This window comes from Pseudorca crassidens, chromosome 8 (genome assembly GCF_039906515.1).
Source record: "Pseudorca crassidens isolate mPseCra1 chromosome 8, mPseCra1.hap1, whole genome shotgun sequence".
NCBI lineage: Eukaryota > Metazoa > Chordata > Mammalia > Artiodactyla > Delphinidae > Pseudorca > Pseudorca crassidens.
This window is the reverse complement of record NC_090303.1, coordinates 4267345-4293269: the sequence shown is the minus strand read 5'-3', so window position 1 is coordinate 4293269 and position 25925 is coordinate 4267345. Positions and strand designations below refer to the sequence as shown.

Here is a 25925-nt window from a genome sequence, read left to right as displayed (position 1 = left end):
GTGATAAATGGGCCTGCGTGGACTGGTCGGTTTTTGGCCTCACCTCTTCCTGCCCTCCAAAATAGATGGCAGAGGGATGAAAGAGAATGCACCCTGTCGGGGAGGAAACCAGGACAACACGTAAACGGATGCTTCAAGCGTAAAATAGTGAGCCCCAAAGAAAACGTCAATAAACGTGACTGCATTGACTTAAACTCTGAGAATCAAAAAGTGTAATTAAATTTCAGACAAGGTGGGAAGAGTATTTGCTACAAAGAGGGCCAAACTTTGTTTCTTAGCACATAAAGAGCTCATCCTGGGAGGTTAAGAGACAGACCGACATATCTGGGGAGTCCAGGGCCTCAGGACTGGTGCCCTCCCAGCCGTCCTGCAGGCGGTGTGGGGCCCATTTGACAGATTTTGCCAACTGACTCGGCGAGTCCAGACGCTGGTCCCAAACCCTCAGCTGGGTGATGGGGGCTGAGGTTCCTTCACAGAGGCTCGATTGGGAGCCCTTGCACTGGTCCAGCTGGCCTGTCAAAAAAAGGGTAGTCCAAAAGGAGAAACACAAAGGCCTGATAAGCATATGAAAAAACTGTCCAACTTCAGGATTTAAGACCTGCTTGTGAAAACCACAGGATTAGGCCACTGCCTGCCTCTGGGACTGACTGGCAAGATAAAAATTCCAAAACAGTCACCATCGCAGTGTTAGCTGCCTGGGATGTTGGGAAGTGGGCAGGTCTCTGTTTCAGGTGGAGGGGTAAGCTGAGTGAACGAGAGCTTGACAGTGTGTGTCTAGACTCAAAAAAAAGCGCCTAACTTTCGACCTAGGCCTTCTACCTCTGGGGATCCTAAGCGAATAATCAGAAATGTGGACAAGGTTTTATGCACAAAGGTATTTGCTTGATTGTATTTATGTTATCTGAAATTTGCAAATGGCTGAAAGTGTTTCTGAGAGTAGTTTAGAATCTGAAAAAATGATATTTACCAAGGTTTTAAAATAACCTCTTGTGATATAAGTTGGGGAAAAACCACAAAATTGTTTAGACCATGTGATTTCCGCAGTGTCCAGCTATGCATAGTAAAGGTGCAAAGTCCAGGAGAATGCTACCTTACCCCACTGTCATGGGATTTAGGCTAATTTTTGTGTCTGCTTTGTATTTGCAAAAATTTATAGGGGTGGTTTTAAGGTTTGGAAAAGAAGGAAAAAAATATTTCTCTCAGATGGTAAAGAGCCGATTGGATGGAGAGACACTGGGCTGTGGAGGTGCTGAAAATAGGTGGGGTGACCCCGGACGGGGAGACTGCTGAATCTCTTAGGCTGGGGGGACCACCCTGTACTCTAACCTTGACAGCCCAGCTCCACCTTCAGCACCTTGTGGGCGGGGGAGGGGGGCAGTCTTAGTGGCATCACTCTTGCCTCCCAGACACCATGTTCTCCAAACTAATCCCTCTCCTCTCTCCCAATCAAAACCTTACTTTCTTAACAAACTCTACGTTCGCCAGTTGGGTATTAATGAAAGAAATCGTGTTACACAGCTACTTAATGGGGTATGCTAGAATTATGAAAGGGCTGATGGGGAATGTTTGTTGCCATGGAAAATTTCAGAAAGCTACGTTAAAATATAGCAGTAGGTGTCATGACTGTGATTCCATTTTTTATCAGAATCATTTGTAACCCCCATGTGATTCAAATATAACATATACGCTATCCATAAGTAATTCAAACGTTGCATCTGTACACACTCTCTGTGTGTGCATTTTTTTTTTTCTCTGAAATAACAGCCCAGAAACTGCTGATAGGATAACATCCTTGGGTGAGAGAAGAGAGGTTCATGTTCACTTTTGTCTTTATACTTTTCTTTAGCATCTAGATTTTCCTAACTAGCAAGCATTATGTCTGTGGTTAAAAAAGCCAAAAGAAAGCTGTTCCTTTTGAAGGGGGAGAGCAGAGAGAGAGAAGCGTGTGAAAATCTCTCCCTTACCAGAGGTCTTTGTTCAGTTTTCCCAGGTTTTCTGGAGGAAGGTGTGAAGGCGGCTGTGTGCTCCCCGGGTAGCAAGCATCTTCTCTCCCTTCTGGACTCTCTCCGTGCTGCTCCCCACTCTGCCCTCCCTCTCTTGGGAGTGGCCCCAGCAGAGTGTGGACCAGACCCTCACCTGTGGACACACAGTGGGGTTATCACCCATCCTCTCCTACCCCCGGGCAGGCCAGGGCTCTGGATGCAGAAGCCACTGGCCAGGGGGTGGGGGGAGCATTCAGGCCGTAAAGTGTCTTGTCAGAATAATGTGCTTTTTTGGAGTTTCTTGTGTGAGCAGCTTGGGCTGGAAGGCACTTGGGTTCTGGGGCCCAGCTGCCTGGGGTCCAGTCCCAGGGCTGCCCCTAACCATGGGGTGATAGCGGGTGGACGCTCCTTCCGTGCCTCAGCTTCCTCATCTATGAAATGGGAGTTCGGCTGGCAGCATAAGCTCCACGCCATGCTGGCACCCAGGGGGTGGGGGAGGGGGACTTTCCATGTGCGGAGCTTTGTGGTACCAGGATGCTGAAGGTAGCTACTTGTACTGTGTCAATTTTTATTAATATTAATAGATTTTCCATGCAGATCTTATACTTTCTGACACAGTTCTAAAAGCTTTCCAATTACAGAGGCAATATCTGTGCATTTATACAAAATTACGAAAGCTTCTTAAATCTACCGGAGAAGTCTGTCATCTCTCCACCCCAAGTTAATCACTGCTAATACTTTATTTTAAGCATGGAAATATGTTACAGGCCCATTTTCTTTGTCCATGTTTTAATGTATCTTTCATTGGCTTGATTATAATCCCATGAAGATGTTTTTCTGGAGTTGTGGGCTTTTTTTTTTTTTTTTTTATTGCGGTACGCGGGCCTCTCACTGTTGTGGTCTCTCCCGTTGCGGAGCACAGGCTCCGGACGCGCAGTCTCCGCGGCCATGGCTCACGGGCCCAGCCGCTCCGCGGCATGTGGGATCTCCCCGGACCGGGGCACGAACCCGTGTCCCCTGCATCGGCAGGTGGACTCTCAACCACTGCGCCACCAGGGAAGCCCTGGAGTTGTGGGCTTGATTTTAATGTTGCTGTTTTAACTTTTGCTGAAAATTTTTCTCTTCACCTGAGGTCTAAAAAATGCCACTGAATATACACACTACTATGTATAAACTAGATAACCAACAAAGACCTAAGTATAGCACAGGGAGCCTTACTCAGTATTCTGTAATAACCTACAAGGGGAAAGAATCTGAAAAATAATGAATGTGTGTATATATATAACTGAATCACTGTGATGTACACCTGAAACTAACACAATATTGCAAATCAACTAGACTCCAATAAAATTAGAAAAAAAAAAAAGAGAAAAAGTACTGAAATAGAAACAAAATACAATAGAGAGGGTCAAAAAAGCTAAAAGATTATTCTTGGAAAATATCAATAAAATGTATTTCCCACTAATCAGTGAACCAAATCAAGAAAGATCCCACCAACAACCAGCAACAGGAAAATTATAGTGACATCTCTTCAGATAGTAAAATAAAATCAGAGGATGTTATGAATAATATGCCAGTAAATTTGGAAGTTTAGATTAGACAAGCACCTATAAAAATATGACTTATTAAAACTGATGTAGGAAAAACATTGAATGTGAATACATCTATACTATTAAGGAAATTTCTTTTTGCAGTGCCACTGAGCTCTGGGTGCTCTGTGGAGGGTCCAATTATAAAACAGTCGCTGGGCATTTCCTTCCCAGGTAACAGACCGCCTAGGGCTCGATCACCAGGAGTTGTTACAGAAGATGCCTGTGCCCCATGGAATGCTAATTCTTTACATTCATGGCTTAAAGCCTGTAGTTGACAGGAATTCTTTTTGAATTGCTATTCGGGGAAAGCAATGTAAGCCAAAAACAAGGAGTAACTTTTTCTTCCAACTCCCTAGCCAGCAGGCTATCCCTTTTTATGATTAACTTTCCTTTTACTGCATATTTCAAACAACTGTCGTTCAAAACTAAAAAAGTAAATAAATCGAAAAAGTAAGAAATGGGGGAAGAAAGAAAAGAAATGCTGGGGGTGGTGGATGTGACCCCTGTGAAGTGCTTCTTTTGACCAGAGCCTTTCCCCACCTGTCTCTCCAGGACCAGGTGGAACAGACATCTCCTCGCCGTCCTGGAAATCTGGCAGGACCCGGCTTCCCAGCGCCGCCTGACCGGCTGGCGAATCACCAAGGTAAGGACGGAGTCACGAAAGCGCCCTGACGCAGATGCCCTGACTCTCACTACAGCGTTGCAGCGATGCTAGGCTTTGTATTCTAAGAAACTGTTCCTGGCTCTGATATAAGAAGATGCTGACCTTAGCTCTTCTCTTCCCCTTTAAGGAAAATAAAGTCTATAAAAGAGAGAAATACTTGATTATGACATCTTCCTATAGTTTCTTTCAGTGAACCAGCTTCAGTGAGCAAAACTTCCAAATAGATTTCATGTGGATTTTCCCAGGATTCAACTTCAAGGCGACCTTAGAGGCCCCTCCATGGTGGGACCCTCTTGATTTTGGCATTTTTATTTGCACTTAAGCTGGTTTTGCGTGTATGTACTCTTGGCAGTTCTCTACTTTCCTAGGATTCCTTCTGTTTCTTCTGGTTAAATGGTTACAAGGTCTGGTAACTTAGGTCTAATAAACCCAAGCTTTCACGTAGGACAAGACTTAGGAAGATAATTGGTCTGATCGTGAGATGGGACAGGAAGAGCACACATGGCTGGTGGTTGAGATTATTAGAGAGTTTAAGTATCAGAAATTGTAGGGTTTAGAACTGGTAGGAATTAGAATAATCAGATTTTCTTAATTGCCTAAGGAGAAAGAGGATGAAATTTAGCAAAAATAGAGTCTGGGAGCTAGCCATGAAGTCAAAAGGATGTTTTCTCAAGCATTAGAAGATTTGTAAAAGCTGTCGGGATTTCCTGTGTCAAGCGTAATTTTAGGGTGCCCTTTTAGAAAACTCTCACACGAAGTGATGCAAGAGGAGTACCGGTTTGATCACATCGGCTATGAAACTCAGGGAAATCTTAACTTATTACATCTCACTGCTTACAGTGAGTGACCTGGGGTCTGTGTGTCTCAGCAGCTGCGGCTGGGCCTGGGGGAGTGAGTGGACGTGACTCCAGGCTGAACTCAGCTCCCCAGACAGTGCAGGCTTTTAAGCCATCATGACATTGACCACCTTTCCCTCCAGTCTTCAGTAATTCTGCACACACGGCACATAAAACAGGAAAATCAAAAGGACTCAGCCTGGCTCAGACACAGGACGGAGATGCCCCCAGAGCAGTGAGCAGTGCTGACACCCGTGCCCACCAGGCTGCAGGTCCCAAAGCCACCACTGACGGCAGCGGTTCAGGTCCCAGGGACTAGTAGGGGCCAAGCTCCTGCAGCTCGCTGGGAGCTGGGGTGGGGCACACCCCCCTCCTGAAAGACCCTGGAAAACAGTGCATGTGGACCTACGGCCAGGCAGCTGGCACGGCCCCACAGCGCTGCAGCCTCCCCTGAGGAGGTCCCTGAGCATCCCAGTACCCCAGCACACGGGAGGGTGGGCAGGGGACGCAGAAGCACAGCCCAGCCCAGGTACCACTGCACGCCGGTGTTCCCAGCACGGGAAGCAGTCTGCTACTGGGCAGCGCAGCTCCCAGGATCGAGAGATTGCCTCTTAAACGTGCAGATAAGTGTGTTTGTAATGCCCTGGAGATGAAAGCAAGAATAACATCCACCAGAGAGGACAAGAAACTGTGAAACGCAATGGGAAGAAATGAAGCAAGAACGGGGGCTGTGAGAGAGAGTCCCTGAGAAGCTCTGGAAATGAGATGAATAGCCATTGGCATTTCCAAAATGCTGGATTTGGTCTAAAGAGAATGGATGAGCCGGAGTCACCTCCCTCTAGCCCAGAGAGTCACGGGAAAACGTGGACGGGTCATTGGACACGGTCATGTAGACGCGCACGAGGACAGGAGAGTAGAGGGGATGGGGGTGGGGTTTGAAGAGATGCTGGCCAAGAACGGGCCAGAAATGAGGAGACAGAGCCTCCCCACCGCACTCAGAGAACTAAGAGGAAAGATGACCGTTCTTCCGCATCTAAAAGCAGTTAGCGTTATTCCAGAAAACGGAAGACAAGAGAAGATCCAAAGGGAAACAGATGTCACAACCCAGGAATGGCCATTGGACGGATGGCCGACTTGGGCCCAGGAGGAGCCAGAAGACAATGTGGGAGATGTTTAAGGTGTTGAGGGAAAAAGAACTGTCCGTCTAAAATTTTATCCCAACAGCTTGTGAAAGCAAAACAAAGCTTTCAGATGAAGGTTGAGACAGTTTATTACTGGCAGTCCTCACTAAAAGAATGATCAAAAGTTGTACTTCCAGAAGAAGAAATGTGGGTGGTGAGGAAGGCCCGGAGCGTGAAAAGAGTAGCGGGCTGAGAAGGAAATGCTGTGTCATAAGCTGAATTCTATGTGAATTATTAAAACCAGGTTAAACTAAAACTTTGGTTAATTAGCCATTGGGAATGAGTGTTAAATGTGTGATGGAATCATAATAAGACCCTAGTTAGGATAAAAGGAATGTAAAATGTCTTGAGACTACATTAGAAAAAAAGATAGTTAACGTATTTTAAAATAGTAGGTGCAACTAAACTATTGACTGTAATTACTCAAAGAATATGTGTATAATCTGTAGCTTCTAACCTAGCAGAAAAAAATATAAGGGAATCCACAGTTTATAAAAACAACCAACATCAAGCAGAAAAGCACGAAAAACCAGATGTGAACAAAAAAGGATGTCAGACAGAAAATATAAAATACGACGATTATTATTTATATACAATTATAGTATATAATTACGGCATTATTTATATATAATTATAGTAGTGTTATTGTATTATTTATATATAATACTGTTAGGATATCTCTAATAGTATTAACAGGTTCAAATTAGTAGAAACACGTAGAACCCTGCACCCAACAGACAAGACACTTGATTCTTCTCTAAAATCTGTATAACTGTTTAAAACGTTGACCATATATGGAAAGTTGAACTGAATTGTAAGCATTCTGTTTCATGCATGCCACGGTCTTTGACCCAGTGTGATTAAATCAGAAGTCAACAGAAAAAGTTCAAAACAAAACATGTAAACATATTGTGGAAACATTACAACACCTCCTTACTTCACTCATGGTTAGGAGATCACAATGAAAATATCAGTCGTTTAGAACTCAATGAAAAAGGCATGTACGGGCTTCCCTGGTGGCGCAGTGGTTGAGAGTCCGCCTCCCGATGCAGGGGGCGCGGGTTCGTGCCCCGGTCCGGGGGGATCCCACGTGCCGCGGAGCGGCTGGGCCCGTGAGCCACGGCCGCGGAGCCTGCGCGTCCGGAGCCTGTGCTCCGCAACGGGAGAGGCCGCAACAGTGAGAGGCCCACATACCGCAAAAAAAAAAAAAAAAAAAAAGTTAAGATCAGAAATCATTGAAATAATGAAGAAAATATCAATAGACAGAAACAGAACTAAAGCCAGTGTTTCCTAAAATCTACCAAAATCACAGACGCTCAGGAGGAAGAAGGACGTGCAAGAAAATCGTATGAAGGCATGTCAGAGATAAAAAGTATCGTCAAACGAGAAAACCATGAGCAGCTTTATGCCAATAAATGTGAATGTATGAGGGAAATGGATAATTACTGTATTGCAAAAATATACAGACAAAATTGCAACACCAAGTGCTGGAGAGACTGTGAAGCAACAGGAAGTCTAATCATTGCTGGTGGCGATACAAAACGGTGCAGCCACTTTGGAAGAACGGTTTGATAGTTTCTTGCAAAACTAGCCATCCTCTTACCATATGAGACAGCCATTCATGTTCCTTGGTATTTGCTCAAATGAGTTGAAAATTTATGTCCACCTGAAAACTTGCACACAGATATTTATAGTAGCTTCAGTCATAATTGCCAAAAGGTGGAAGGGACCAAGATGTCCTTCAGAAGGTGATGGGTAAATAAACTGTGGTGCAATATTATTCAGTGTTAGAGAGAAATGAGCTATCAAGCCATGACAAGACACAGAAAATCTTAAATGCATGTTACTAAGTAAAAGAACCAGTTTGAAAAGGCTACATACTGTATGATTCCAGCTATATGACATTCTGGAAAAGGGAAACCTATGGAGACAGAGGCAACAGTGGGGAAAGCTGAACAGGCAGAACAGAGAGGATTTTGGGGCAGTGAAAATACTATGTGTGATGTTAGAATGCTCGACATCACTATGGATACATTTGTCCAAACCCATGGAATGTACCAAGGTTCACCAAAGGCGGACCCTAAAGTGCACTGTGGACTTTGTGTGATTTTGATGTGTCAGTGTTGGTTCATCCTTGGTAAAAAAAAAATGTACCATTCTAGTGAGTGATGGTGCTTTTGGGGCGGCTATGCATATGTAGGGAGTACAGGATAAATGGGAAACTCTGCATCCCCCTCTCAATTTTGTTGTATACCTAAAACTGCTCTAAAAAGAAGGCTTAAAAAAAAAACATAAACAAAAACCTGATTGCATCTGAAAGAGGAAATAGCTTAGAGATTACCTAAGAAAACCAAGAATGTTTCTTCTGTGCCGTGTGAATTAAACATTATGTGACCTGATGGAAAATATAGCTCTGTGAGTACAGACAGCACTCAAAAGTTTTAGGTGGAGAATCCTGAAGGAATAAAGAAGAATAGTTGAAAGGGAGAAACAAAACATAGTTGACACTTGGAGAAATATCAAATTTTAATAAAGAACTCTGGCAGAGTGGAGTCAGAAAATAATACCACCTCCTCAGAGATGCTCAGGGAATTCTGCAAATGAGTGTCATGGAGCCTTCAAAAAACAAATAATTTCTCTTTTTATGCCAGTGGCTGGAGAGAGAGAGGAGAAGAGCTCTCCCACTCATTTTATAACGTTCTGTAGTTTTGTAAGAGACGGTCCAAGAAATCCAAGTATGGGCCTATTTCACATTTTAACGTACAACCAAAAAGTCTGTGGAAAGCATTGAGGAATCACGTTTAACAGTTTGTCTTGAATAAAACACAGGACAAACAAATGTTATGACCAAATTGGATTTATTATAATAATGCAAGGATGCTTTCCCATCGTTAGACTGTGAACACATTTAGCACGTGAAAAGATTAAAGGAAAGAAAATGGTCATTGTACCGGAGACAGAGTTATTTAATACAGTTCTCCACTCATATAATACAAAACAAACAGTAACAACCAAACTCTTACTAAACCAGTACAGATCTTCCTTGACTTACATCCCTATAAACTGATTGCAATTTGATAATATCGTTAAGTCAAAAATGCATTTAATACACCTAACTCACTATAGCTTGGCCTTGCCCACCTTAAATGTTTTCAGAACAGTTTCATTAGCCTACAGTTGGGCAAAATCTAACACAAACCTATTTTACAATAAAATGTCGACTCTCTCACGTAATTTATTGAATGCTGTACTGAAGTGGCAGGCAGAATGGTTGTCCGGGTCCAGACTGGTTGCAAGTGTATCAGTGGTTTGCCCTCGTGAGCTGGGCTGCTTGGGCCCTGAGGCTCCCTGCCCAGCGTCACGAGAGAGGATCGGATAGCATGTCGCTAACCCAGGAAATGATTAAAATGCAAAATTCGAAGTACGATTTCTACTGAATGTGAATCACGTTCTCACCATGTTAAAGTAAAAAAATCCTAAGTGGAAGTACCATTAAGTCAGGGACTGTCTGTAGTAAAAAGAAACCTCTGTAACCTGTTTAAAGTCTGTTTGTTGAAGATATACAGCATCCAGCATCCATGGTGGAGAAAAGAGTCACGTCCGTGAAAGTCAGGAATGACACAGAAAGGCCTGCTGTCGCAAGAGGTCTTCACCAGTGTCATAAAACAAACACAGAACCAGAAATGCAAACACCAAAAGGAAGAAATGGAATTGGTGCCTCTTTGCAAATGATATTATCTTACAGAAGAACCCAAACAAACTTTCTGGCCAACCCAATATTATCCAAATAGAAAATTCATTTAAAATAGATGAGCTCTGCAAGATGGTAGATAGGTGAGATCAACAGATAAAATGTAAAAATACCTTGTGCAACGGTAGAAAACAATCAGGAAGTGTAATGCAAATAGAAATTCCACTTACATAATTACAAAAATGATAAGGTATCTAGAAATAAATTCAACTAGATTGCTTGATGTTCTAAGAGGTCTTTAAGGGACATAAAAAAGACCTATGTAAGTGGAGAGTTATCCCATGATCACAAATGAGAAGACTTAAATAGTGAAGATGTTACGTCTTCCCAAGTTTATCTTTAAATTGAATACAGTTGCAAGCAAGTTTCGAAACGTTTGGTGTGACCTGATAGATGGTTCCTACCTCTAATACGGACGTGTGAAAACTCCATAACAGCAAAGAGAAATTTGAAGATGAGCAAAGCATACGTCGGCAGGAAGGGGTGATTTGCACCATCAGGGAGCAAGGCTGCTTATGATGCATCACAGTTTGGAAAGCATGTTATTGATTCAAGGACGGACAAACAGACATCCCATAGAGACCCACACAGTTATGGAAACTCAGTACAGCACAGAGAAGTTGTGGTAGAGCCCTGAGGACAGGGGGCCTGTGACTTCTCCAGGGGTGGTGGGCATGGGGGATGGGGGGCAAACTGGGTCCCTACCATATGTGATCCGCAACCATCAATTTCAGGTGAGTGACTGACTAAAAGTGGAAAACAAAATGTTTTTTTATTTTGTCTAATAATAAGAATTAGTGATTTCAAGATCTGTGAGTCTGTTTTTGTTTTGTGAATAAGCTCACTTGTATCATTTTTTTATTAGATTCCACATATAAGTGATATCATATGTGACATTTGTCTTTCTCTATCTGACTTGCTTCACTTAGTATGATCATCTCTAGGTCCATCCATGTTGCTGCAAATGGCATGATTTCATCCTTTTCCATGGCTGAGTAATATTCCATTGTATATATGTACCACATCTTCTTTATCCATTCATCTGTCGATGGACATTTACACAGATCTTGAAATCAAACTTATGGTTACCAAAGGAGAAACGTGAGGGAAAGGGATAAAGTAGGAGATTGGGGTTGACATATACACACTACTATATATAAAATAGATAACTAATAAGGAGCAACTGTATAGCACAGGGAACTCTGCTCAATATTCTCTAATAACCTGTATGGGAAAAGAATCTAAAAAAGAATGGAAATATGTATGTGTATAACTGAATCACTGTACTGTACACCAGAAACTAACACAACATTGTAAATCAACTATACTCCAATAAAAATTTAAAAAAAAAAAAGAATTAATGAGTAGTGAGCATCTTCATACACTCAGGCTGAGAAAAGACTTCCTAAGTAAGACTTAGCACAACCATAAAGGAAAGATGTTTGAGTCCATAACACACAAATTGCTGTACAAACCTGACAGCATCTAAAACACTGAAAGGCACACTTTGGCCCGGGAAAAATATTTGCAGTGCGTATAACGGGCAAAGTGTTAGTATCCTCAGTTTACTGTAAAAAATCCTATACGTGAGAGAAACAATCGCATAGAAAAACTGGCAAAAAGCAGGAGCAGGCAGTTTGCAAAAGAGGCAAGCATGCTGTGTTTGTATGTGATGCTGCACGGTCATTTCACGTGGAAGCGTGGAAGTGGCTGGTCTGGGGCTGGAGGGAGCCTGTGCTCCCAGGTCTGTGACGTGGGGTAGAAAAGCGCAGGTCTCTCTCTTTCAAGTGCATCCAGGTGCCGCATGCTCAGCCTTCCTTTGGCACCCCTGCGGCCCCGCGTGTCCCTGTGCCTGTTTGTGTGCGTGGGCTGGGCTTTGCAGTGTCCAGCTGTGCAGCACAGAGGCCGGTGCCCTCCTGGTGCGGTGGCTCTGCCCCCTCCCAAGCCGGGGTCTGCACAGCCTGCCGGAGCCTGCAGCCTGTCCTGTCCGGGGTGGAGGGGGCCCTCCTGCAGCCCTGAGCCATCCCTCCTCTCCTTACCGCCTCTGCGCCGGAAGTTCTTCCTAACGAGACAGCTTAGGATACGGGGCAGCACTTGACAGGGACAGAACGCTGTTCTTTCTTGCTTCCTTAATCTGCAAGGCATCCAGGGGCTCCAGCTCTAGGCCTTAGGTGTCTGTGAGGTGTTTGATCTGGTCCTTTGCGAGGGACCTGATGTTCAGAATAAAAGATCTGCCATGACTTTCTTGACCTGTTCCTTCTGTCTGGCAAAGAGGATTTAATGCCCTGGTTTCTGTTAGCTCGTTCCTAACCTAAGCAGCTTATTTTTGTGTGACGGTTGTTTAAAATGCTTCAGACATTTCCTAGCAGCAATCTGTGAAAGGGATGTGTCTTCTTTGGAAAGTGGGAGGTTTTGCGATAGCTGGAATTAATGACTTGATAGTATTTTAAAAATATATTTTTTTACGAGGGTAAAACATAGATACCCTAAAATTTACCATTTCAACCATTTTTAAGTGTGTTTCAATAGCATTCAGTACATTCACAGTGTTGTGCAATTCTTACCACTATCTATTTGAAAAATGTTTTATCATCCCAAACAGAAACTCTGTACCCATTAAGCAAGAATTCCCCCAGCTCCTGGTAACCTTTCTTCTACTCTCTTCTGTCTCTGTGAGTTTGCCTTTTCTAGGTACCTCGTGTGCGTGGACTCATACAATATTTGTCCTTTTGTGCCTGGCTTGGTTTACTTAGTACAGTGTTTTGAAGGTTCATCTTGGTTGTAGCATGTATGAGAGTTTCATTCTTTGGATAGCTAAATTGTATTTTGTTGTCTGCAGACTACGTTTGTTTATCACTTCATCTGTCGGTCTACCCTAGGTCTCCCTTCACCTTTTGCCTGTTGTGACTAATGCTGCAGTGAACACGGGTGTGCAAATATCTGTTTGACTCTCTGCTTTCAGTTCCTCTGGGCATATATTTAGGAGTGGAATTGCTTAATAGTATGAGAATCCTATGTTTAGCTTTTTCTTTGACAGTATTTTTTGAGACGTGAGGTTTCAGAGAATTGTGGGTTTTGGAAGTTCGGCCTCTTCTCATTTTAAACAACTTGGTCTGATTGTTATTCTTGCCCAGCACTGAAGCTGAGTGGTCCAGCCCTGTCCTGCTCCACTCAGCAGACCACAGCTGAGCAGAGATGCCCCGAGTAGCGGAGAGGTTTGAAATCCACGCAGGAGAGTCACTGCACATGAGCTGGGACTCTGTTCCCTTTGGAGACGGGGCCATGTGTGCACACAGCCAAGCGTCCTGAGATGTGATCAAAGCATCGCCCACGATCCCTGGGGTTGTGAAGCCCAGAAACGGAGTCAGTCCCCAGTTCAGAAGGAGACTCGGAAGTCCAGCACCTCGGCTCCCTGAACTGAGGGATGCCTTCCGGGCTCCGGCCTCCCGTCGTCCTGTCACCCCGTCACAGGTCTTTTCTGCTTTGGTTGCTTCACTTGGTTTTCTTTAGACCAAAAGTTTTGGTTATTAGGGTGCAGTTTTAATGTGCACAACTGTATTTGGTGGAGCTCTTTTTTGCCCCTAGGAGCCTATACATAAAAGCTACCTTCTAAGTGTTCCTTTATGTTTTGTATTTTTCCCCTTTCTCCTGAGATGATGCATGTCTTGAGGGCAGGAACCATGTCTTCCTCATCTCGAAGGTTCTGCTGTAGTGCCTTGTCCATAGTTGGGTTTTACAGATACTTGTTTAACGGATTTCTGAACTCGCATGCCATATATATACCTGTGGGTTCCAGAAAGGGCCTGAGATCCTGCCTGTACCTTCCATGGGTTCGGATGATTCCAGGCGAGCAAAGACAAGACCAGTTAGCAGAGCCCTTCCCTTCTCGTGGTGCCACTGATGAGGTGTCAGGAACATTTGCATGAGGGGGTGATACATGAGAGAGTGTAAGTCAGCCGAGAAGATGAGGTTGCTTTCATTAAAATTATTTAAAAAAAAATTTTTAATAGCGGGAGTAAAATAAAATGTGTTATTATTATTATTTTTGTGGTACGCGGGCCTCTCACTGCCGTGGCCTCGCCCATCGCGGAGCACAGGCTCCGGATGCGCAGGCTCAGCGGCCATGGCTCACGGGCCCAGCCGCTCCGCGGCATGTGGGATCTCCCCGGACCGGGACACGAACCCGTGTCCCTGAATTGGCAGGTGGACCCCCAACCACTGCGCCACCAGGGAAGCCCTGTATTCTTTAATTGAGGCATAGTTGATTTACAGTGTTGTGTTCATGTAAAATGAGGTTGCTTTTGAACCGAGCTTGCGTCCTGGTTCATGGATACCCTTTCATCCAGTTCACCCTTTACTATACGATGGAGAACATCTCCAGTGCTTTACTCACCATACACACACACACACACACACGCACACGTAACTTTTATTTTCTTACTATCATTTCCTTATAGTGAAACTAGCCTGTCTTCCAAAGATAATGTTCAGAAAGAAATGCTCGACAAAATCCTGAATCGTAATGAATGTCAGCCTCTGGTTGGATGTTGATCCCAGAGCTGATGTAGTTTAGATTTCTTTTACCCCTTCCCTGTGCCCAAACACCTTTGACTGGGTTAAGATGCAGAAAAGCCCTTAAGGATGCTTCTGCAGCATCCTTTCAAGTGGTGACATTATAGCCCATCCAAGAGGTGTCGTGTCCTCTGTTTCTTCCATGTTTCCCTGACTTCAATGCACTTAATTGTCCTGGGGTGGGCACTGTTATTACCCCATATGTACAGGGAAGGAAATTGAGGCACAGGCATTAGTCATAAAGTCACCCAGATCACACCCCAAAGGAGTGGTGGAGCTGCGCCCGAACCCAGCTGGGCGGGGCGGGGGGGGCTCTGGCATCTGCGCTTCTCACCACCTTGCTGCTCTGCCTCAGGGCTCCTCCTCCATCCTTATCAGAGGCCATGCATGTCTTCCTTTCTTTTTGACTACTCACATTTTCCAGGTCCTCAAACGGAGATTTTCTTGGCTGTAGCGACTGGATTTCCCTTGTTCTTGAAAGCAGCCAAGTGGGTGGGATCCCACGGTCACCACCCCCCATCCTGGATAGTGGTCTCCTTTCTGTTACACTTCTCCCAGCCTTCCACTGGGACAATCATTTGTCTCCATAAGGAAGAGGTAGCAGAAAGGCATCGAGGTGCCGGCTCTCACTCTGTCGTCCCAGGGTCAGGCAAGCGGCAGACCTCGCCCTTCCCGGTTCTCACTTGGAGCGGAATTGAAACCCCCTCTGTCGTCCTGTGTAATTTCTCAAGTCTCGGCTGTTCTGGGCCTCCGCTTCCCTGATGCTCTGACAGCTCACATCACTCTTGCCTGTTTCCTTTGAGCGGATACTTGGACTCCACTCCCGTTTCTTGTTTTCTCTGGCTGTCAGGATGCCCGCCCTCCACTAGAGGCTTTATCCCCGCAGTGCCTTCTGTTCTGGGGCCTTTGCTTTTCATGCTCTTCGCTGTAGTTGTCCTGTTTCTTTCATTTATTTCATTCATTCAACAAATATCTGTTGTTTGTCCAGCCCACACCAGGCATGGGGCCCAGGCCCTAGGGATGCAACAGGAAGCAGTGGGTCCTTTTTAATTTATTGGTCACATAACACATGGACCTTTTCGCCCAAGGAAGTACAAATCCCTTTCAGAAGTGATGGGCCACAACTTAGATATATCCGTGATGAATGAATATCTTTAGATTGCTCTTAGGTAGGAAACGAGAATATCCTAGCTCCTGAAATCTAACAATATATGTCTTCCTTTATATTACACTTTATCTAAATTACTTTATTTTTTTAACTGCAATTAACCAGCCATTTCAGGTAAAAAAACATTTTTTTTGGAATGAGTTATTTTTCTTTTATAATTTTAAGGTCTATCCCCAAAGGGAGATCTCAAGCTAGAGATTTTTCGTAAGGAAAAGTAACCCTCCGATCTTCAGGACACAGTGTACTGCTGCCTTTAGAAGTACTTCGGCAAGGTTACAGCATCCCTTGTTCACGTGTCTAATATTAGCTAATATTCTGTACCCCCACTGTGCGTTAATCTGTCTCCAGGAAGGCCCTCAGAGATCTCAGCTCCTTACCTGGGGGCAGGCCCTGCAGGTACATGACTAGTTGACCCTTTCGGAGATCTTGGGAGGAGCAGGTGTTTCCGCAGAATTAAGTAACCAGGCGCCGGCCCCGGAGCCAGGAGCCTGCCTGGTGGTTCCCACCGCCCTTTGCTGCTCCCTTAGAACTGGGCCCCTGCCAGGGGCGGGGAGCCAACACTTGCTCAACCCTGGGCCTCGTTCTGACTGAGAGAGACTTTAATAACAGTCCTGACCTTGTCAGGAGTGGGGGGCAGGGACTAGAGGAGATGGGGGACAGGTTGTTAATCCTTCCACCTCCAAGGGTACATTTGAGATATATTTTGAAAAATAATCCCGGTGGACTCCATCTGCTTGTGTGTCAGATGGCTAAAAGCACCTTTGCATCACGAATGCTTCCTGTTTGGGGGGCTCAGTGTAGTGAGCCCCAGGGGCCGCCGACACAAGGCCAGCTAGAGGTCTGCATCGTAGGGGGATGGTTCCTACCTGCCTTGCAGCAATGGACTAACTCTCAGTGACACCAGTTTCTGTGTTTTCTCACTGCTCGTCCCCTCTGGCTCTGCACTGTGTGGTTGCCGGTGCCTGCGCGTCCCGAATGGAGACAGAATCCTTCTGTGGTCTCTGCGACCTTGGGGATGGCCAGGTGGGCCTGACGTGGTCAGGGGGGCTCACAGGGACAGGCGGAGGCCTGGCCTGCCAGGTGATGCTTCCTGCAGGAGACCCCTGGGCCTCAGACAGTCCTCCATCCCTGCTGGAATTAGAACCTCTGGCATTTATTCACTTGGTGGCCTGGGTGTGACTTGCCCGGTGGGCCTTTTTCCAGGGAACTAACAGACAGGGGACTCAGCAACCCCAAGAGAGTTTGGGAACTCTGCCTGGCTTTCTGACCTTCTGGAAAATTCTACAGCTTGATTTATGGAGGCTGGTGGCTCTATTTTCCACATACTCAGCTGACATTTACTGACCACCTACTGTGTGCCAGCTGTGAAGTTAGGTAGGGAGGAAGAGGCACAAGGACGTGCAGGTCCAGCCTCTGGAAACTCAAGGTTAGTGACAAAGAATGGTGTGTACGTAGGGAATTAAACTAAAACTAAAGTTTAGTGAGAAAAACTGAGGAAAGTTAAAATTATAATGTACCAGGGAAGCAGGATGTCCACGCTTGGAGTTGGCTTTGACCTCCATCTTCATCTTGGGAGAGCTGAGTCACCCTGTGTCTTGGCTTTTTTATCTGAAATCTTAAAAATGCCTACTTGGCTGGTTTGGTAGGAACATTAGAAACTGCTTGACCTACAAGATATGCCTGGCATGAGACCTGGTGCCAGCAACGGTTGCTACTGTGTGTCTTCATCATTAATAAATGCCGTGTTACATATGTAGAGAGAGAGTGGAAATCAAAACCCTCTCTCACGGATCCAGCACGTGCAGCCTCTCCCTCTGGGCTTGCTCCTTCAGAACTCGTGTCCATCGAGGCCCAAATTCTGAGAAAGACTGTCATGAGTTTTCCTTCTGCTGGGGTGTTATTCAGAAGGTGCCGCTTATACGTGTGCTGTTATTGCTCTTGGTTGACACATCATTTTCGTAAGAATCATAAGCCCTTGCTTAGGAACTCTGTTCATTCCTTGACCCGACTCCAGAGATTTGGATTCAGAATGAATCCAAGTGAGTCCCAGGAACCTGTTTTCACAAGCGAGCCTCCCAGGGGGTCCTGCTCATCAGACTGATTCCCGAGGGAATGGATCTCCATCATCCCAGCCCCACCGGCCCCCTCCTGAATGTTGCCTCTTTCCACTTAAGCCCCATTTCCATCACATCCTGCAAAGACAGCTCCTCTCTCCTGGGCATTGCAGTTCCGGGAGACGTGCCATTTCTTGGAACTGCCTGGTACGTTCTCCTGGAAGGAGTTTCCCCATCCTGATGCCTGAGAAATTGGGCTCTTTGTAGAGCTGAGTGCCCTCTGCTTGATCGTCTTGCCTTACATAACAGAGATCTTGTTGTAAAGTCCTCGTCTTCTGCCGGGTAGTGAGCACAGCCGTCCTGGGAGAGTGTCTGTCCTCGAGGATACTTTTCTGGTTTGGGCAGTTCATTAACTCTACCAAGGCTGTTTCCATCTCAGGACACAAAGTGTCCGCTGTGCCACTTCTGCTGCCCGCATGCTCCTAACCTCTCTTGTAAGACGCTCCGTTGGGGTTGAGGTCCCCCCTTAACACAAGGAGTCCAGTCTCTGTTTGGAATATCTCCGTCTCCTCCTCTCGTACACCGGAGTGGGTTTTAGCTTCTTCACAGAGGGAATTATTTTTCCAGAGGTGGTGGAAGAAGTTTCACGTCCTTCCTTGCAACTTTGCATTTAGCACCATAATCCTTTTCCAGAGTGTGATGCCTAGGACTTCATTACGTTTAGGTGGTAGGATTCTTTTCTCTTTTGTTAATGTCTGTATTTCCAGTAGCTGGACCAATGTCAGAGATGTAGTTGGTGCTCGGTCAGTATCTGTTGAATGAAGAAAAACATGGGTTACATGAGGAATTTTACATTTATGGAGGTAAATACACAGAATCATAGAGAGTTAATGTTGAATGGGGTAGTGAAGATAATTTACCTTTAAAAAAATTGCCTGTTTGCAATCACAGTGCCAGTGAGTGACAGGCTTTTGGCCCGTGCCCTGGATTTTCCCTGTTCAATTGCAGTGTTCTTGGATTAATATTTTTAAGATTAATGGAAAATGGGAACCTTCCAGAATGACAAGTTATTTGCATAGTTTCTTGCACCCAGGTTTCTGCCCTGACTTATGATGTAATAGAAGAATTGGGAATCAAAATCAGAAGGTTGAGGAGAAAAAGATTAAATTGCTAAGGATGACTTGAGAAAGCTGCAATTAATCTTTTGCCCCTTTCGAGCGATATTTTGTGAGTATGTTTCTGTTCTCCCCACTCCTCCAAATTGCTCTCTAATAGTGCAAATAGAGATTACACAACAGAGTCTGTAGTTTTTTCTGCCATTTGTAGCTCGGGTCCTTGGTCCTTGCTTGGCAGTTTTCAACTTTTTGGTCGTGGAAAATTGTGCTCCAAGGTGCAGAAAACAAACAGTCTTAAAGACCTGAAAGAAACTTGTATGATATCCAGGTCTTTCCTGGCAACAGTGTGACAGGATAAAAATCCAAGAAAGGGGGAAACTTATGCTCTTTTCTCTTACGCCAGTTCTTGAATTTCAGTGAATGGGATCACTGAGTGGAATGTGTAGCTTTCCTCATTTTCTTAGTTGTTTTCTGGGTAGAACATTCTCCAGCTCTCTCTTAAGACGTAGATTGAACAAGTACATCTCACGGGAATCAGAGTCCAGAGTGATTCATCATTAATCACTTTTTTGCTCGTCTGCTATGGTGGTGGAGCTGGCTGGTCAGGCTGCTAGGATGTCTGCATTTGACTCTGATCTGTCCCGGAGGTCGTGCCTCGTCCTGCCCGCCAGTGTGTTGCAGCCTCCTGGGCTGTCACAGACCCGGTGGTGAGACATAGCCCAGCTTCCTCCCCAAGGGTCACCGTAGTAAGCGTCCGGGCCCTTGCAGCTGCTCTGGGGAGACGGGTGAAGAGCAGTCGGCAGGGCTGTGAGAGGATGCCGACTGGCTGTGTTTCTGCGGGTCTGTTCGTTCAGCCTCCGTTGATGGCCAGGCCCTGCACAAGCCATCGCAACATGAACCCCTTATGGGAGGATGCACACAGGTATGGTTGAATACCTACCTGTTGCATTCCATGGCGTTGGCGGAGAAGCATACACGTGTGTACTAAAAGTTAATGTTCGTTGGGAAGAGGAATTCATGTTTCGTGTAACTTGGGAAACGAGTGTGGTGGTCCTGGGCCTTCACGAGCCAGTCCGCCCGGGCGTCCTTGGCCGGTCACCCAAAAAGCCAGCCCCAGCGGTCCCCCCGTGGCCCTCAGCCTCCGTGGCCTTGGCACCTCCTGAATCTTGTTTATCTCTTGCCTAGGTTCTTGCATCCATCGCCTCAATGAAATGTTTCTTTTCTGGGAAGGACCCTTGACTCTTCTCCACACTAAAGTCCTGTCCCCACTTGTCACCCTGGGCCACCTGCACTGACCCCAGGAGCCCAGCCCCTGTGATGACTGACAGGAGTGGCGTACATACTGTTTCTTTCTGCTGGTGGAGGAAGCCACACGTGTGCAGGCAGAGAGCAGTGGCGGGGGGTGGTGCTCATGCTGGGGACGAGTGAGGACCACAGGTGTGCAGAGTCGGGGAGGGGGGGCACCTGTCCGCCAGAGGGATGGGGCTTGAGGCCAGCGGGTGGGCAGGGCGTCCCCTGGAGTGGGCTCTGGGGAGGGTGGGGCAGCCCAGGACGCTCTGCCCGTCAGGTCCAAGCGCGTGGCATTGGTTGCAGGCAGGCAGGTTTAGGGTTGAGGGCTTCTTAAAGGCACCCAAGTAGATCAGCCAGGAGAAGACCTTAAGTGAATGTATTTGAGACTATTAAGCATTCCAATTTAAAAGATGCTTTCACTATTATTATTATTTTTTTAATTGTGGTACAACATACCTAACATAAAATGCACAAACCTCTAAGCAGTGCCCACAGCCTTTCTCATCTGTGTGGTTGTAGACAAGGGTTTGTGTCTAAATTCCGTCCTGATTGTGCTAAGTCACAGCTGTAGAGCCTTAAGCAGTCATAAGGGGTGGTGCTTCTTCAGACAGAACATGTAGACCTAAATGTGGCTTTGAGGAAAACAGGTTGCAGATGTCGTGAAGGCAGAACGTCAGCGGTCTGTGTGCTCTGTGTTATCGACAGGGCTGCCTGGTAGGATGCTGGCTTTGTCACTTGCTGAGGGATGCTCTAGGGAGGGGTGCTGGATGCAGTTCCTGAAGAACAGAAGGAAGTGCCAGGGCTCTCCAGGAACTGGACACACGACTAACTAAATATGCACGTCCCTTTTCTGAGTGCACAGTCCTGCCTCTGAATTAGCAGAAGGAAAGGCATTCCAAGAAAAATAATCAGCCTACCAGCTATTGACACAAAGCAAGGCACAGATTGCCCAGAATCAGCAGATTGGGAGGGTTGTTTTAATGTTCGCTTTGTCTAACTGGATTGGTCCCAGGGTGTGTGTGTGTACTTGTCCAGTTTCATGTCACCAGCTGACCCTGACTGTGCTCTGGGCGGTGGTTCCACCCACATGGCCTTTGGGTCCTGGGAGAGCGGTGGCGGGGGGGGGGGTGGTCCTCTGAGCGCCACAGCTGCCCAAAAAGTGTAGGCAGCACTTTTTCAAATGTATATATGGTCCTAATGAAAAACAAAAAACAAAAAACACGCAGATTCTTACAGGTTGTTTAATTCATCATTTTGTTGACCTGTATTTCTCAATTTAATAGACATTGAACTTGGCAATTACCGTTGTCTGTGGTGGTAGACGGGAAAGGACGCAAGTTTTCCCGCATGTTGGGAAAACGTTTCTCTTGTAAACATGGAAGACATCAGGAGTTGTGAATCTCTCCAGTGCTGTGTATGTATTTCTGTGCATATGCCAGACAGACTAATTCTGAGGGGTTTTATGTCCTGCCTGCCCAAGTAACCACCGAAATAAAGCATTGGTTTTGTTTGTTTGTTTAATGACAGGACTTGGGGGTTGCATTTGTATTTTTATTTGGAGTTGGGGCTAGGTGATTTGCTTTTATTTTGGATGAGTATCTTTAAATATCATGAATCAGAACAGAAAAGACTCCTCTAATGGTGTAATACTTCATTTTCTTATTCTGCTTACTTACGTCCAAGCACCTCTACATACTAAAAATTAAATACACGTGACTAGAATACATGAGGATTGAAGATGAATTGGTGTGCTGCAAAAAGGTATTTCAGTAGCATGTTGAGTTATATTTGTACAAGGTAGAGGTCAACGAGAAAAGCTTGCCCAGGGAACATGGTTTAGGTTGAAAGTGCTTTTGCAGGCTGGGCCTTTAGTTCCTGTGCAGGTAGAAATGTGTGAGAACTTTGGCCTTTGCACACGTGCTGGGGAATTTTCAGGTCTTGTGCTGTCAAGGAAACTCCCTGAATGCTTTTGTTCTTAGAATTACTCCAAGTAATTCTCCCACCCCAGCTGGCTGTCCTACAATTCAGTTCAATTCTGATGCTACGTACCTGGTTTGATCATTTATTGGAGCAGCCCACAGAACTCAGCAAGACGGTTTACTCACTAGATTACCAGTTTGTTGTCAAGGGTACAACTCAGGAACAGCCAGGTGAAGAGATGCAGAGGGCAAGGTACCCGGGGAGGCGGGGTGGGGCTTCCTGCCCTCGGGGTCACCCTCCCAGCACTCGCACCTGCTCACCGACCTGGAAGCTCTCAAGGCCCAGGCTTTTAGGGTTTCTATAGAGGCTTCCTCATACAGGCATGATCGATGAAATCATTGGCCATTTGCAGTTGGCCTCCCTGGAGCTCGGGGCTGGGGCTAAAAGTCCCAGCCTCTCATCACACAGCTGGTTCCCCTGGGAGCCAGTCTCTATCAAGTGCTTGTCTGGGGGCTTTCCAGAAATCACCTCATTCCCATAAATTCAGACCTAGTCGAAAGGGGCTTGTTATGATTAACAAAACACACTTCTTTCACCTTTACTAGTGGCTCGGGAGCTATTTCAGGAACAACAGAAAAGGGCCAGATATTATAACGAAGGTGCTCCCCTTAACTCGTATCAGGAAATTACAAGGATTTTAGGAGCCGTGTGCCAGGAACCATGGAGGAAGATGAAAATACATACGTCTTCTCTTACCACAGCCTTACAAATGCCGTCTATTATTTTCTTCTCAGGGACGAATCTCCTCTTACTTAAGACTTTATCACCCTCTAGGGTTTGCCTTGTAAGGAGGTCGGTGCCCTGCCCTGCCAGCTCTCTGTTACTTCAGCGTGCGCCTCATACGTGAAAATGGGGGCAGATGGGGGAGAGGCTTCCGTGGGTCCGTAAAGAAAGGGCAGGAAGGATGCATCTGGCGCACACGTGGTGCAAGAAGCATTTCTTTAAGGTGCCAAAATAGTTGCATAAAGCGGATCCGGTGTCATCTTTACTATCTAATTAAAGAAGCCACTAGAGGGCGCCGTGAACCAGGCAGGGGGCAGTGGAGCGAGTGGGGTCCGGGGGGTGGCAGGAGGCGGTGCCGGTCAGGTCCTCCTGTGACTCACGCTCTCCTCTCCGCCTGCAGCCTGCCCTGTTCCTGGCTTGGCTTCTGGAAGACATTCTCCCGGAGTAATCCAAACTTGAATGTGTTTCACTGAATTCGTACTCATTTTAGACCTCAGCGAGCCTCCTTTGCTAAAGATGACAGCGAGACCAGATACACCTGTGATTTGGGGATCCGATGAACGACTCCGACGTTTGGGACAAAAGTCTCTGACCAGCTTAGGACTGGGTTATTTAAGGAAGGAAAATAACTATTAATAACTTGATTTACAGCCATGTTGTTTGACCTACATTTGGCCAGTAAATATACCCTCCCAAATTCGTATGGAGTGGAACGTCGCGTATCAAATTGTTTCCCTTCTCCGTTGCAGGACTCCTTTCAGAGGTACCGGCTCACAGCAGATACTTTGGCCTCAAGGTAGCAGCTATAGACACTTAATCTTAACGGTCCTTTCCAGAAGCCTCTGCTTTGTTAATGCCCTGGTGTTTGATTCTGCCACTTGCACGACGCTGCAGGAAGGCTCCCTCACGTGGGTGAGCACCGATGCACGTGGATTCGTGCAGACGGCCACACGTGTAGGAGGGACACGGGGCAGCCTTGCTCCACGATGGACTGGCTCGTGGAACATTCGAAAGAATTGAATATCATTCCAGCAAAATCTCAGTGTAGTAATTTTTTTTTAAGTGCCGTCGCATGTGGAGAAGCGTCCTCTTCAGAATCAAACCCTTTAAAACCCTTGTTAGGAAGATTTAATTATCAGTCTTTATTAGAATTTAACAAAGTTTAAGTAAAATCAGACGACGCTGAGTGATGTTACTATCCAAACAGACGAAATGCTAACTGACCCCACAGGAAGTGTTTAACGTTTGTTCTGGATTAGGATGTCTTAGTCTCTATTCTTTGCTCTAAGGGCTGTGGAAAATAGGCAAGTTTGAAACATGCCAGTATAGTGGTTGGAGTTGATCTATGAAAAGTCTAGCCTACCAAGTGACTGTTAAATGACTAACCTGGCTCTAACAGGTTCACCATTAAATGTATTAGCGTAGAAAGTGCTTTTATCAATAACCCACCTCAGAGGAGAGTTAAAGCGCTTTAGGGCGTGCGTTGCACCTACACCCTTTACCTTTATATTTACCAGCTTACGTCCAGTTTGCCTTTATATTTACTTTGAATGATGTCAGAATCACTCTGTGTTCCTGAAAGCACAGTGACCTGAGTGCAGCGCGGGGTGGCCCAGGAAGGACCTGGCTGGTGGGAGAAGGAACAGAAAGAAAAGGACAGGAGACACAGAGGCCTGCCCCCGTGGGCACAGCCAGAGGCTTTCAGAAATGCATAGGGAAGAAATGACTGGAAGGAAGATGCACCTGAGGGGATAGGACCTTTTATTTTCTTGGCTGAAATCTGTCAGAGAGCGAGAACGCTATTCCTGTTTGATTTCTAAAGCCGGGTGAAAGCCAGGAAGACAGTGGCCTTTGCGTTTTGCAAATGTTAATGTTAATCGAGTTAATCAAGTTTACTTAATACTAGACAACGCATAACCTGGGCTGTAGCAGCATCTTTCGACTCCTTCCCCCACCAGGGCCTGGAGGTGCGGGGCTCTGCCCTCTCCCCCGTCAGCCCTCCCCCGGGTGCCGGGGTCTCTGCACAACGCCCCCCCCCAGACACCCCCCTTCTTCCCGGGTTCTGCCCCACCCACCCTGCCTGGGCTTCTGTCCTTGGCTCCAGTGGGACTGCACTCTCATCGCTGCGATTTCAGCAGCCGCCCATCCTTCTCCGCCCCCCCCCACCCCGGGCCATCCGTGTGTCTGTCTGTCTGTCTGTCCGTCCTTCTCAGGGCCTGCCTGCTCGTCTGTTCCGGACGCTCCCCAGACCTCTCTTGCGGGCATCACTGCCTGAAGGGTAAAGGGGCCTCGGGGGAGGGGTGTTCTGTGGTCTTCCTGCCTCTTCCTGGATCTCTCCGTACCAGCACTCCACCCCCCGCACCCGACCAGAGACTCCCTGATCCTGAACACCCCCGCCGACCCCACCCCCTGCACCCTGCGGCTTCTGTGCCTTCTAGGCTGGCTTTTGTTGGTTTTCTGTTTTGTTTCCTTCTGTCTCCTCTTGCCCTTCTGCCTCGTGAGACAGGGAGGCTGAACATCGGAGACATTTGTGGGGGGAGCGGGAGGGGCAGGGAGGTCAGTGTTCCAGAAAGTTCCGTGAGCTCACGGGTGGAGTGCGCACCTGGTGAGCTCACGTTGGCAGCTGCAAAACTTGTTTTCAGATTCCAGGTTCCCTGCTGACTGCTGGTGTGACCTGGGGCAGGTTACTTGACTACCCTGGACCGACTTCCTTGGCTGTTAAACCAGGTTAATAGGCACCACTCTGCATTGTTTTGTGAGGAATAAATGAAATAGAGCAAATAAATAACACCGACCAAGTGTTTACCCTGGGCCAGGCTCTGTTACAGAGCAGGTGAGGACTCACTGATTCCTCACGCCCACCTGCTGGCCTGGTACCACTGTGAGCTCCAGTGAGAGCTGCAGACCCGGAGGGATGGAGACCCGGGACTGGGGCTTGGGGCCCGAACCGGCAGGCGCAGGACAGGGGCAGGGGTGGGGCAGCAGGACTGTCCTGCCCCTCGGGGGCTGCTCGGGTG

The 25925-nt window shown here is 46.5% G+C and overlaps 1 protein-coding gene across 6 annotated transcripts in view; it reads left to right on the top strand.

Annotated features, from left to right (window-relative positions):
* The window catches only part of GRB10 (growth factor receptor bound protein 10), a 201202-nt gene that overhangs the window by 92712 nt on the left and 82565 nt on the right, over positions 1-25925 (top strand). For all 6 annotated transcript variants that reach the window (XM_067745662.1, XM_067745661.1, XM_067745664.1 and 3 more), the window contains one exon: positions 4127-4217. In XM_067745662.1, coding sequence (XP_067601763.1) covers positions 4127-4217 — 91 coding nt within the window. The remainder of the gene's footprint in view (positions 1-4126; positions 4218-25925) is intronic.